This window comes from Podarcis vaucheri (genome assembly GCF_965113315.1).
Source record: "Podarcis vaucheri genome assembly, chromosome: 3".
In the NCBI taxonomy this organism is placed as follows: Eukaryota; Metazoa; Chordata; class Lepidosauria; order Squamata; family Lacertidae; genus Podarcis; species Podarcis vaucheri.
In genome coordinates this window covers 83,505,900-83,519,722 of record NC_138761.1, presented here as the reverse complement: position 1 = coordinate 83,519,722, position 13,823 = coordinate 83,505,900, and the positions used below count along the sequence as shown (strand labels likewise).

At 40.7% G+C, this 13,823-nt stretch overlaps 1 protein-coding gene across 1 annotated transcript in view; it reads right to left on the bottom strand.

The window, feature by feature from the left end:
- Nucleotides 1–4,922: 4,922 nt before the first annotated feature.
- Nucleotides 4,923–13,823, bottom strand: part of TBX18 (T-box transcription factor 18) — a 31,990-nt gene continuing 23,089 nt past the window's right edge. Inside the window, exons 6-8 of the mRNA XM_082216943.1 lie at nt 13,540–13,604; nt 11,397–11,491; nt 4,923–5,748 (exon numbers count right to left, since the gene is read on the bottom strand). Of these exons, the coding sequence (XP_082073069.1) occupies nt 5,024–5,748; nt 11,397–11,491; nt 13,540–13,604 (885 nt within the window). The 3' untranslated portion in view covers nt 4,923–5,023. The remainder of the gene's footprint in view (nt 5,749–11,396; nt 11,492–13,539; nt 13,605–13,823) is intronic.

Here is a 13,823-nt window from a genome sequence, read left to right as displayed (position 1 = left end):
GGCAGACATGTTTGAAATTTGCAGGCATATTCACCCTGCCTGATGGGGGGTGGGGTGGGGTTTGAATCTTGCCAGATTCCTCACCTCCTCGAGTGTGGTGCAATCATCCATTGCTTACATTTGCCAGTGAATCAATATATTCTGCAACATTTAAGTCATAGGTAGCCAAAATGGTGCCCTCCAGATGTTGAGGACAACTTCCATCACCACTGACCATGTTCTTGGCCTGATGTGAGCTGTGGTCTAAAACATCTGGAGAGCAGAGTCATATCTTTCCTTCCTTTTATCAGGCAGCAAAAACAGACCATATACTTGGGGGGTGCAGAGCGAGGGAGAAGCCAAGTGGAACATGCATGTGTTAATTTTCTAGATCTGGCCGATAAACAGCTCTCATCCTATCGTCACATCTTTTGGAATGAGTTCAGGCATGTGGCAAAATAGCAAGGGTCTGTCAGGGGCTGGTTCAGCTCGGCAAGCCATTCATTCCTGTGTTCCAAAATAAAAACGTCGCTGGTTGGCTGCCTGCATTAGACTCTTCATGTGCTCAACATTTATCACAACCTTCACCTTCAAATGACAAGAGGGGACAGATAGCAACAGGTTTAAATTTAAGCACGTAAAAGAACTCCACATATATTTCTCGCTCCGCAAGCCTACCAACTGTGTGCCTAATGACATCCAAGTGGTACTTATTTCCTCAACTTTTACACCTGAGACAAGTGTTTTGAGGGAAATGGATCATGATGAGACCTTTAATAATGCAGCCATTACATATTCTACAGCAACATGGGGGTTTTCCTGTCTTGTGTGACTGCAAACCCCCATTCCTCTGCAGCTTGCAGCTGGCTGCATTTATACCCAAATTTTAGTAGCATATTGAGACCGGATTATGGGAAAAAAATATCTCCCGTGGTTTGCTACATGGTTTCTCTTTACACCAGAATTTTCCACTGCCGATGCTTAGAAGGCTGTAGAGTCAGACCACGATTTCCTTGTACATAATTCCTGTTATGAGTTCCGATTGCCACCTCCGAAGGTAAGCTTGTACCAGGTGCTTAAGGTTTTCTTGTTTCACGCTATGTTAAAGATAGCTAAGGAGGTGGGCGGTTCCACTCCTGTATTACGTTTACCATATTAAAATGTTAACACCCTGCAGGGAGAAAGTGACAGGAAGATATATCACACTGAGAGTTCCTCAAGAAGAAATGTAACACGCAGTCAAAATGCACGACACTTTTCTGAAGAGGACGGCTGTAGGTTTAGGGTGGTTGTTGGTTTTAAAGGATTTTTATTTTCAAAATTTAATAAAAAGTGTTTTTAGGTACACACTTTAATATCATTTCTGTGGCTTTAAAAAACAAAATACAGCTATATATAATTACAGATATACTGCATATTTGGCATTCATTATATTCCATGAAAAGCTGGACTTTGTAATCATACACCATTTACTATGTACAGCAGCAACTGCATTTTAAGAGAAAAGGTATTTCAATTATAATACCATGGCTTTATTAATATATGAGGGGGGGGGGAAATGTTGCAAAAAAGGCAGGATAATGGAAATCCAATAGAAATTACAAAGCAGATACTGTTATAATTGTGCATATATAACCAGGGGGTTTGGTTGTGCTGCATTTTTTTGCTACAAGACAGCATGACCTTGACTTTCATGGTCCATTTTGCCCCATCACTTCTTAGCATAGTTTCCTTTAAGGTGGCAGCATATAATTCATTTGCGTTAAAAAATTAAATATAGCATCATGTCCATTTAAGATTTCGTGTAACTTAAATATTAATGTTTTCAATTATAGCAGGATTCCTTGTAACTGTGTTGGAATCACAGAATTGTAGAGCTGATCATCTAATCCAAGCCCCTGCAATGCAGGGATGTTATTTAATATATTTTTGTTATTTGAAACTTCACTGCCTTTGTAACAGCATTCATGCAACAAATAAAACAATTGTTCAGGATATCTGACAACCTTGTAAGTTGTAAGACACTGATATGAGACATCCAAACTCAAGGAGAATCTCATCCAGAATCCTAAATTCAAATTTTGCAATTCAGATACACGTTTAACATCATTTGCGGTGCCATATTTGCTTCCATTTATTGGCACAACCATTTTTGTCATGCCAACACTTTTAGAACTACGATCCTACATTTTCAATAGGAAATCCTACTGAAACAAGGGTTTGCTGCTACAGTAAGAGGGTCCAGAACTATAAACCTAATGTGCTTTTATAACATTGTGCTTGCTGAGTGTTCACACAATATACTTCAAGATTTACAGTTATGCAGGTTAGCCGAGTAGACTTCTAATGCGTGAAACATAAACCTTCACAAGCAAGGTTGATATTATGGGTTTAAGGAACCATACAATATTGGCCAGGATCCAAAGAGCCGTGCATAGAACACTGTGCATATTTCCTGCCCTTCCCACTGTAGCCACTCACAGCCTTCAGAAAGCCAATCTTGGAAGCTGGTGGTCTCCCCAGAGTAGGGTCCAAAGTGTTGTGAAAAGATGCTGCTGAAAGGAAACACCAGCCCTATGCACCTGTGGAAACACTTCCTCTTCATTCACAAGGCTTTTTGGATCCCAACCTCTTATACCAGAATGTGGCTTGAGTTTAAAATTGGGCACTCAAATTCAAAATACCAGGTATAAAGGATACAAGAACTTCTCAGAACTTATCTGACAAGAGCCGCTGCTTAAGTCTGAACAAATCCTATCTGCAATTGGAATAGCCAGACACAATATTTCTGGACCTGAATACTTCTACTCTCGTTTCAGTGCTCTGCAGATGTAAGATTGCTAAAAGGATAACGAACAGTTTATTCTGCAGTTGCAGTTCTAGTATTCTACATAGCACAGTGGTATAGTTATTTTAATTGTGTCTCGTTGATGTTTTTCTGCCTTTTAAGGTCTACGGGCAAAACAAATACAGTGGTGCCTTGCAAGACGAAATTAATTCGTTCCGCGAGTTTTGTCGTCTTGCGATTTTTTTCGTCTTGCGAAGCACGGTGTCGGGAAAGTTTTGGAAAAGCTTCAAAAATCACCAAAGTCTTTAAAAACCTCAAAAAAGGCTACCACACCGCGTTCTATGAGTTGCTCCTCGAAGTCAAGTCGCAACTGTATTAACGGTGTTAAGAAAAAGGAAACAAACTTGCAAGACTTTTTCATCTTGCGAAGCAAGCCCATAGGGAAAATCGTCTTGCGAAGCAGCTCAAAAAACCAAAAACCCTTTCGTCTAGGGAGTTTTGTCTTGCGAGGCATTCGTCTTGCGAGGTACCACTGTATTCAGAAAACAATCAGGAGAAAAAAATTATAATCAAGTGGTTGTTGGGATGGGGGCAGGGAAATGCTAAAGTTTTGTGTATTGAAGGGGAACAACTGTTGCCCATGGTGGTGCAAGCAGAAAATGTGTACAGTTTAGGTTTCTTACCCCACAACTAGAAACGTCATACTTGTAGGGTTTCGAAGAGGTTATAAGAAATGTACACTGCTGCTTCTGCACATCTTCTGAAGCCTGGCCATTTTTCCATTCTGACTGAAGCTCCTTGCATTACACCAGTTGCCAGTGTCACCACAAGATGTGGCAGAAGTCTGTCAACACACTGCAAGGCACTGTCCGTGGAAAGAAGAGGCTTCAGATGACCCAAACCTACGCAATACGTTCTTTTGCTCTTGGGAGCACACTCAATATAAGCTAGCAGTAAGGTTTACAGTGTGATATCATGCATGTCTACTCAGAGGTAAGCACCACTGTGCAGTGGGGCTTCCTTGTAGAAAAGGGTGTACCACATAGGATTGCAGCCTTAGCTATACTGTGACAAAGGTGTGTGAGCAAATGATTTGTAGAACTACAGAAACAGAAAGGGTGATTTTCCACAGCACCCTACCCTGGAGTGGATGGTGGGAAATAGTAGCGATGCTTACTTGACGCCCCAGCAGGTAGATCATTGCTGCTTACCAGGAGGGAGCAGCAAGGCAGCAGGCAGGTCACTGGGCAAATGCAATGGAGGAGCCAATATGGTGTTCCTGCTGATACAAACTGCAGAGTGCCAACCTGCCTAGCACCTTGCCCCTCCGCTTCTCCTTCCTCTTAAGCAACAGTGACCCACCTACCAGCTCAAGCAGTGCCACCCTCCCTCTCCACCATTCTGCTACTGTTCCTAACACCATTCTTAAATAAGCTTATGGAAATATGTAGAAGTCCTGCCTTGTCTTTTCTATTTGCAAACATATATTTAATATTTTAAAATATAAAAATCTCTATCATCTTTATACTCTCTTCACATGGAGCAAGCTTCCTTTAAATTCATTCTGTACAGAAAAATAGGCCGTGTTGCCTGTTCCAATGCTTAATTTAGGTTGTTGTCTCTTCATAGTGCTCCCTGGAGTTCACAAAGCCATGGTGTGCCCATGAAAAGCCAGATACACCACAAAGATCGAGAAGGGAGATCATCCTGTCCCTTTATTTAGAAGATTTGACAGACTTCTGAAATAAGCCTAATGCAAGCCCACATATGTTTATTATCTCTCTTACAACAGAGAAGTAATGCGTGCATTGTGGCACCAGCACGTTGTGGTAAGAACGCCTTAAGGACAGCTGTTACGAAATGGTAGTTATATATATTTTAAAAGTGTTTTTTGTTTCATCTAAATCAGACCTGAGTGTTGTTTTGTTCTTTAAAGAGGGAAAGATGTGGGGGGAAAGAGTGCTGCAGGAAGCCCTTCTTAATTTGTTGCATATGGCCAAACGTGTTATAAAATGAAGTCTATTGCTACCAGGAAACTAAATGGGCTGCTCTGCAAACAAACGCAGCTTAACTCTGAACACGAGCACATATTCAAATATCTGCCGATAGGCAAGTCAAAAGATTAAGTCAAACTTCCCTTGATGACTTTTTTAAAAAAGCATAAACACCTTACTAGGCACATTAATCACCTTAGCATAATCCCGAAAAGGAAATACATTGTAGAAACCAATGTACTTTTGTTTTTAAAAGGCTTTATCAAACCATATGTGCAGATACTTGAGATGATGACAGCGTTAAGCTTCCTAGGGTCCTGGAGTCAAAGAAATTCTGCTGCCCCCCACTGCTAAGTAAGTGCACTCCTTCTACAGGGGGCAACATCTGCCGATCGGTCATGGTTCCACTTGGCGACGACCCCAAGAAACTTCCTTGGGAAGAAACGATTTTCTCAGGACTGGCAGCCAGTTTGGGGGACGTGGAGAAGTTGTATCCGTACAGAGCACAGGGGCTGTGCAGCCTGAAAGTGTTGTAGGAACTCTGGTGGGTTTGATTTGCAGCGAAGGCGTTGCCCGACGGCGAGGGCATGATATACTGCAGCTGCGGAGACATCCCTGAAATCTGCATCGATAAGCCTGTCTGAGGGCAGCCGAATGCATCGCCGTCGCTGCCTGCCACAGGCATGTTCACGGTCGAACTGCCCGACACACCGACATAGGAGGGAGTCCTTGGGGTTGCAAAGGTCTCGCTGGATTGGTTTGTAAGCCTGTTGTAGGTTTCGGCCAAGGAAGTGCTGTATCTGTTAAGGGCTAGACCGGAACGGGCACAAGCTGTGTAGTCAGCTGGAGCGAGGCTGCAGAGCTGGCTAGTGTTGGGAGCAAGGTGGAAGGCAGGAGAAGAACAAGGAGACCCCGGGAGCAGGTGGGGGTGAGTGGTTGGTACTCCATTTCCGGTTCCCTGGAGCAAAGTAGAAGAGCCAGCGTTTCCTAGAAGAAGAAAAATATCCAAGTATAAAATGGCATCCTAGGAAAAGAGAATTATTTATTACATACGTATTTGAACCTCAAGGTGGCTTAAATAGGATTACACTTTTTTCTTTTGACAAAACCCCTGTAAGGTAAGTTAGACTGATATAGATCTGTCAAAGTAACCCATCAAACTTCCTGTCTAAGGATGGATTTGAATCCAGATTTCCCCCCTTCAAATGGTACATCTACAGTACAACTATACGTTAGGACATAAGTATTAAAGTTACTTTCGTTGAAGGCAAGCCATTTCTCCCCCCCTGCAGACCCACATATTTCTACAATGCAATTCTCAAAGAGCAATACTGAAGCTCCAAGCAAGATGACTAATAATAAACAACGGAAGAAGGGTCCTGCTGGATCACACCAATCAACTTCAGCATCTTCTTCTCACAGTGGCCAACCAGAGGTCTCTGAAAAGGCCACAAGGAGGATAACTTATGGGTTCCAGAAATTGGTATTCAGAGGCATAGTGCCTCTGGCCTTTCTCAAAGATATGGTTAGCCTTATCCATATCTAACCCCCTCCAAACATCATCCAAGATGATGGCCGTCGCTACATCTTGTAGGAGCAAATTCCATAGTTTAAAAATGGAAAAAGTTCTGTGTGTCCGAACTTTCCTGGATTCAGCATCTCAGGAACTATAAGAGGGGGAGAAAACCTCTCTGTTCATACAATACATAATTTTATACACTGCTTTAAGTCCACTAAAGGCAATATGGCCAGTGGACTGCAGTAAGTTTCTGTTTAGTGGAAGCTTGCCCCCTTAGGGGGTAGCATGCATTTTTTTTTTTAAAAAAAATACATATAGAAGAATCCATTAATCCAAATAGCAAATCCAGCAGATTTTTAAAATTATTACTATTTATGTACACCGCTTAGAAATTCTAATGATTAAGTGGTACACATATGTCATAAATCAATCAATCCTGAGGCTGGAGGGTTTGTGGAGCAGGGTCACGGAGCTGCCCAACTCTTGCTAGTCACACCATTTCACACTGCTGCAACTATGATGCATTTATAGGGTTGGGTGGCTTTCATGGTGCTTCTCAGCACAATCCTACACACACACACACACACACACACACACACACATGATTGGACTGGGGGGGGGAGCTTCCACTAAAAAGAAACTGACTGAAGTCCACTGGCCACATTGCCTTTAGATTGGTATACAAGTCATTAGCAAGCTGTTGTCAGTCTCCTCCCCTTGTGCAGTACTGCTGGCCAGTTTTGGAGCTCTGTGCTGACTCCAACCTGTAGCAACTCTGATATCTATTTTTAGCTCACACGTGTAATTCATACCAAGGTGTGTTTACATGGGTTCTGCTAGGTAACCTGCCCTTGAGCAAACTTTCCAAGTCTTCTTCCAGCCCAATCAGCTCAATTTTACCTGGCCTCAGCTGGTGAATTTCGAAGTTCAACACGGAGTGCCCATTCGCAGGCGACACACTTATTGTTGCTAAGGACAGTTCTTTTTGGGAGAGGGGAATCCAGTGGTTTGGGGAGGTGGCAGAAATTATTCAGAGGGGGATACTTCCTATGGCAGTGGCGGGTACTTTTTTGTTTTAATTTACTTTTTAAAAGCCTTAACTCCACTTGCATCTGTCCACGTCTGCCTTAGGCTACACTTTGTATCAGCTATGCAAAGTCACATGAAGCACTTAGAACTAATTACATGAACATGTTTTTCTCATTAATTTTGGAATCCGGATCAGTGCATCTCATAAGGAGGAGTCAAAGGTCCTTTCCCAAGTCCCAATGCCTGGGCAATTAGAATTTTTTCCCCTATTTCTTTTAAAGACCACAGGACACCGGTACACTCTCTAAAGGGGATGTCAAGCCAAGAAGATGGGGAAGTGTATCATATGGAAGAGTTTTCTTGGGCTCTCTTTCTAATGCTAAACACCTGCTAACACCAGCTTGTGTGGCCCTAAGCAAGAGGAGGAAATACAGAGAAGATTCTTTTTCACAAAGCCATACATAGCTAGTAGGAAACTTATTAAAATGGTATCTCTCTTCTAACTCTGCTCCTTTAGGTATTTAGGAGGGGTATTTATTTTACATCACCATAATCCCTGGCAATTAATATGGAATGAAAAACACCAAGCAAAGTCCTAAGGGACGTCTACATCAGTATCTCTATAATGCAGATTTCAGATCCAAAACTAACTTCCTATCAAAAAAATACTTCTGGCACACTCATTTTCCCCACATAGTTTTCACAAAATTGAATCACCCTGGAGTTTTTGCCTATGCTTATATTCTAGTGCAGGATTTTTATGGAAATTCTGAAGCAAATGATTTTAGAAGAAGAAAATAACTTCTTGCCTTATTGTCTATTATTTTGCTGTTGTTGAATATAACTCTGAAATGACTTAGCATGGAAAACAGAAGATTGGAGTTCTGGTTATGTTAAAGACTAGAGCATTGTCTTTAAAAGGTGTTGGGAGGGTTGTTACAGGGCTAAAGAGTATATGTATGTATATATGTGGGTGTGGGCGTGTATACCACAAATTATCTTGGTATGCTCTGGGACTGACATGCTATCAACAAAAATGTCTGGTGCCAAAACAGCTATCAACAAAAATGTCCAGCCAAACTTACCATTTTCAAGTCACATTAATTTTGATGAGGGTGTATGAATGTATGCTAGGTTAATTTGTTTGTTGCATGTAGGGTTGGGTGAATATGCCAATTTTGGTTTCTTTCTGTTTCACGTTTCCCCATCTTCAGTTTTTAACATATTGTGGCTCTTTTATATGAAATAAAATCCACATGAATATTTATTAGCATTATAGTACTAATTCTGCTAAATAGACACATTTTTGCCAGGCAAGTTCCCTTAAAATATTGCATTCCGGTATGTTATTTCACAAATAGGTGCATTTTTATGGACACTTTACCCATGTATATACGTTTTTCTATGCATTACTTGACTGGAGAACTGCACTGCAAAATTCATAGAAAGGGCTTTATAAGATCTGCAGTACATCAGTTTTTGCAGTTTACTGAAGACACATTTACTAAAGTTGAACTTTCAGCTCAGACCCGTTTTTTAAGTCAATGTGTAATATCTGAATTACGTAGCAATTCAGGCTTAGAATTGGCAAAGTTTCATAATTTGTTCCACTAGCCAGCAAGCTAAGCTGGACATACTAAACTGAGAATGTTAAAACCAGAGTGAAATAATACTGACTCTGACACCTAATCATAAATGCAACAATAAAAATTAAAATATCAATCAGGAATTGTTTTGTTTGCATCTTGAGTCAACTGCTGGCAAAATAAAGGTAACCTTATATCTTCCTCTTCTTGTGGGAGGTAAGTGGCTCAATATGACTAAAGGCTGACACCCATGACAAAAAAACTAACCCAAAGCACATGGAAAACTCCAGGCACGGTACAAGTTACCAGTGCAGTGAAGCAGTGCTCTGACTGCTCCCAGATCAATTTTCAGCATTTGGTATGGACAGCAATTTTTCCTGCTCATCTCATCATGTTCTGAACATTAATCCAGGGAGGCCTCTAATGAACTCTGAACATACCATTTGCTTAGGGCCAGTTTAGCTTTTTCACTGTTTTGTTTAACTGAAGAGGCTCTCAAAATATACAAATGGAGATTGGAAATCCATGGTTAATTTATTTGTGTTTTTATTCCACCCTTCCATCTAAGAAAGCTCAGACTGGTAAATATGTCTCTGTCTCTCTCCCCCCCACTGCCGCCTTTTAGTTCTTACAAAATCCCTGAGGACAGTTGACAGAGGTTAGGGTAAAAGAGAGCAAGCAACTGGCCAGGCTCACCCCATAAGGAGAGGTTTGAGCCTGCATCTCCCCAAGTTCAGCACTAGCCTAGCATCACAAATTGGGTGAACCACATCTGTATATACCTGGCCCCATTTACCTACTGTCCCTTTTTCCTTCTTTCTGTTTAGTTTCAGATTAAAAACTGCTTTTGGGCAGAGACCTGAATTATTTATTGTAGAGTACCAGTATATATGGGACATGGGTGGCGCTGTGGGTTAAACCACAGAGCCTAGAACTTGCCAATCAGAAGGTCGGCGGTTTGAATCCCCATGACGGGGTGAGCTCCTGTTGCTCTGTCCCTACTCCTGCCAACCTAGCAGTTTGAAAGCATGTCAAAGTAGATAAATAGGTGCTGCTCTGGCAGGAAGGTAAATGGCGTTTCCGTGTGCTGCTCTGGTTCACCAGAAGCAGCTTAGTCACGCTGGCCACATGACCCGGAAGCTGTACGCCGGTTCCCTTGGCCAATAAAGTGAGATGAGCGCTCCAACCCCAGAGTTGGCCACGACTGGACCTAATGGTCAGGGGTCCCTTTACCTTTATATAAGTAAGTAAAACCTATAGATCCCATACCCACCCCCCAGAAGTGTGAGGTGCTTAGCATTTTACAATGGAGCAATGAAGCCTGGGATTAATTTGCATATACCTGGCTTTCTTGTACCACCACAGCTGTAGCTGTAGCTGCAAGTATCAATTGAAGAGGCAATTGCAAGACAGAGATGGAAGAAACCCTGACATACTAGATCCATGGTGCAGGGCAGAGAAAGACTTCTTGCACCAGGTGTAAATAAGTCCACAAGGCTTCAGTGGCTAGTTTTCCAGGCTGTTTTGGATGACTCGCACCAACTTTCCCATGCCTGGCATCATATTCTTCTTGCAAAAGAAGAATCAGGAGTGCAGCTGAAGTGCACTCCCAATTCTTCCTTTGCAACTGCAGCTTGAATGTTAAATCTCGTAATATCATATGTCAGGTGACTGACATGTGGATGAGGACACCCAACTGTCAAAGTTGCCCATGGAGGGTTGGCCACTTCTGGTACCCAACCTCTGAAGTAGATGGGACACACTGCAAGTCATGCTGTTTCTGATTTTCACCATAACTGTAGCCTTACATTTATTTGACTTGCAGCTAAGCTAGCCATGGCTTGAGATGAGGTTACGTGCAAGAATGCAATTGGCATGGACCATTTTTTGGTGGCTTAAATAGCCGCTAAGGAAAAGCATGCAAACCTCAGAGATGTATGAGGTGGCCTGGAAAGGGAGAAGTTCTCTTCCTGCCATAGTCCAGAGAAAAGTCCTCTTCTAGAAGGTACTATTTGCATTCCAAGAAACATTTTCACCAGCTGCCACGTACAGAATGTGATTGGTTGACTCTAGTTTGGCCCACATGTCAAGAGTGATGCATGAGCACATCAGTTAATAAGCCCTGAAACATGGATTAATAATTTTTAAATTTAATTATAAGAGTACAAACTATATTTATGCCCATAACAGTGAAAAGAGCACTGTTATTATATTTAGTCTGAAGTCCTATACACACTTGCCTAGGAGTAAACCGCATTACACTCTATGGAGTTTACTTCCGAAGATGAACAGAATTGCATTGTTAATGATAATCACTGATATTTTTTTTCATGTATGAAATTGCTGGAATTGCTGAGTATTGTATTATTGTGCCATTGTGCGATTAAAGGTGAAATCTGTTCAAATCAGTGTAAATTTTTCCAATGACCAAAATGGGAGGAAGACTGCACCCGCAGTGAGTAATTGTTAGCATTCTTCAGGTTCCCAAGTGAGATTCATACCTTGTTTTGCAATCCCAGGTATATCTTCAAATGTAAGTGTCCTCAGTGAAGGTCTCCAGAATGCGTAAGACTCTACTAAAGCTTCTAATCCCATCCTATACGACATAACAAAATCATGAGTTGAATAATAATTTCTTATTATATTTCACAGTACTTTATGATTGCTCTCTGTCTCTCTCTCTCTCACACACACACACACACATAGTAGAAGTATTACATTAAAACAATCTGGTTCCAAGACAATATTTTCAACCAAACAGCAGCCAAGCTGTGGTTGTTTGGACCTCACAGCCATTTGCAATAAACTTGCTTGTGACCCGCAAAGAATATGCCAAAGACACATGATTTTGGCTTTCTTCCTTGTTGCTGCTGCTAAATCAAATATTTTAAAAGCTAAAAATACATTAAATTCTTCCTGAATGTTGCGTCTTTATGTAAGCACTTGCTGAAATTGCCAGAATGTCCATTTGCTATCTTTTGCATAGAGGCAAACAACAACAACAACAACAGTTTTCCCAACTCAATAGATCAACATAGTCATAGCAAAGAATGAGATCTGGATCTCTTTTGGGAACTATGAACAGGAATGCTGAGAGTTCTCAGACACATTCTTTATAAATTTGATACAAACATTTTCTCTTGGCCAACATATGCTTCCCCAAACCCAAATATTTACAATTATTTAATAAATAAATTTATACCCTGCCTTTGAGGGAAACTTTCATTCCACTCTTTGGAAACAGATTAATAATAATATAATAACCAATGTATTTAAAACCAGAAGCATAAAACCACAACACAAAACTACACCCAGCAATAAATAGCCTTTTTAACAGTGCAATCCATAAAACTATAAAATCATAAAAAGAGCAAAATCAGAATAACCACAGCCCAATTAAAATACTTACCATTATTAAAAGGAGTAGTAATTAAATAATTTTTAAAGCCCACTTAAAAGCCTGCACAGATGGCACATGTGAGTTAAGTATACAAGTTTTAAACTATTTTTGAATTTTATAGAGCTGGGGGAAGTCCAGAAAGTGGCAACCAAGATGATAAATGGTTACTTGGAGCACATTTCCTATGAGAAGAAGTTAAAGGATTTTTAGTCTGATAGAAAGATGATGGCAGGACAGGCATGATAGAGGTTTAGAGAATTATGAGTGATGTGATAACAGGCATATTGTTCAATTTCTCTAATACACCTGCAGCTTTGGGCTCTCTCAATTAAACTGATTGGCAGTAGACATTGGATAGCCAAGACAAAACACAACACTTCTTCATACAATGCACAATTAACTTATGGGATTTGCTTTCTTTGGAAAGTTAAATCAATATGGGAATTGCATTTCAGCACAGCAGTTGAAAGCAGTCCAATGATGCTGCTTCTCTAAGGTTTCGTTGCCAGAAACATTGAATAAATTTTGAAGGAAAGCGTTACAGAAGTGGATTTAAATGTGGATTTAAAAAATAGTCTGCCCCCACCCCGTGCTAATGGAGGCTTTTCATTTGTAGTTGAAGTAGAGATAAAAGCCCACCTCCTGGAGGAGCGTAGCCAAGGTGATAATTTATACAAGATGCTTTCAATCATTTTCACATTTTACCGCCATTCCAATTTATATTACCAAATGGCCAATTTTCTTTAACTAAAGCAATCGTATTTTTCTCCTGAAGTACTTAAGAAAGAGAAATGTTCATATCCCCCAAGTAAAGATTTTTATAGGATCGTTTTCTATGACCTACGTGAAGAATCTAAGGTATTCTCAAGAATATAAATTCTAACTTAGCAAGTGTTCAACAGGAAGAGAGAGCTTTTAAAGCACAAAGCCATTGTTTCTCTTACAAAACAATTTATTTTAAAGCCAGCATTTGCTTTGGGTTAGCAAACATGTGATACAAAAGTGATTCAAATTTGCATTGTAGATTTTATGTTCCAAATCTCATAAAATCTCATTAAAGCAATGCAACAAAAGCACATGCCAAAAAAAACTAATGCACACAGCACTCTCTCCAGTCATAAGCAAGGCATTATATAAAAGGAAGTGCAAAGTATTCGGTGAAATTTCTCTAAAGCTTTTAAAACAGTCTAGCCCCATCATCAACGGCAAGAGTTCTGTAAATTGCAACGTGTTCCAAAGCTCACCTGTTGCGTCCAGAATCTCTAAATCCTTTGGCAAATGGATTCCTATCAATCTTGAGTCGGGTAATCTGCAAGGGCAACAGAATATGCTGGTGACGAAGGTCCAGAGATATAAACAAGTACATCTTAGAAGCCACTCTGTTAATACTGAATGTCTGCTGAATTGCTAAATCACAACTATATTTCAAAGCACTAAAATGCCACTAAATAATTTGAAACAGGGGTTCCCACGGTGTGGCCCACAGGACCATCAAGGGTCCATGGCATGTCTGCATTAAATACTCATA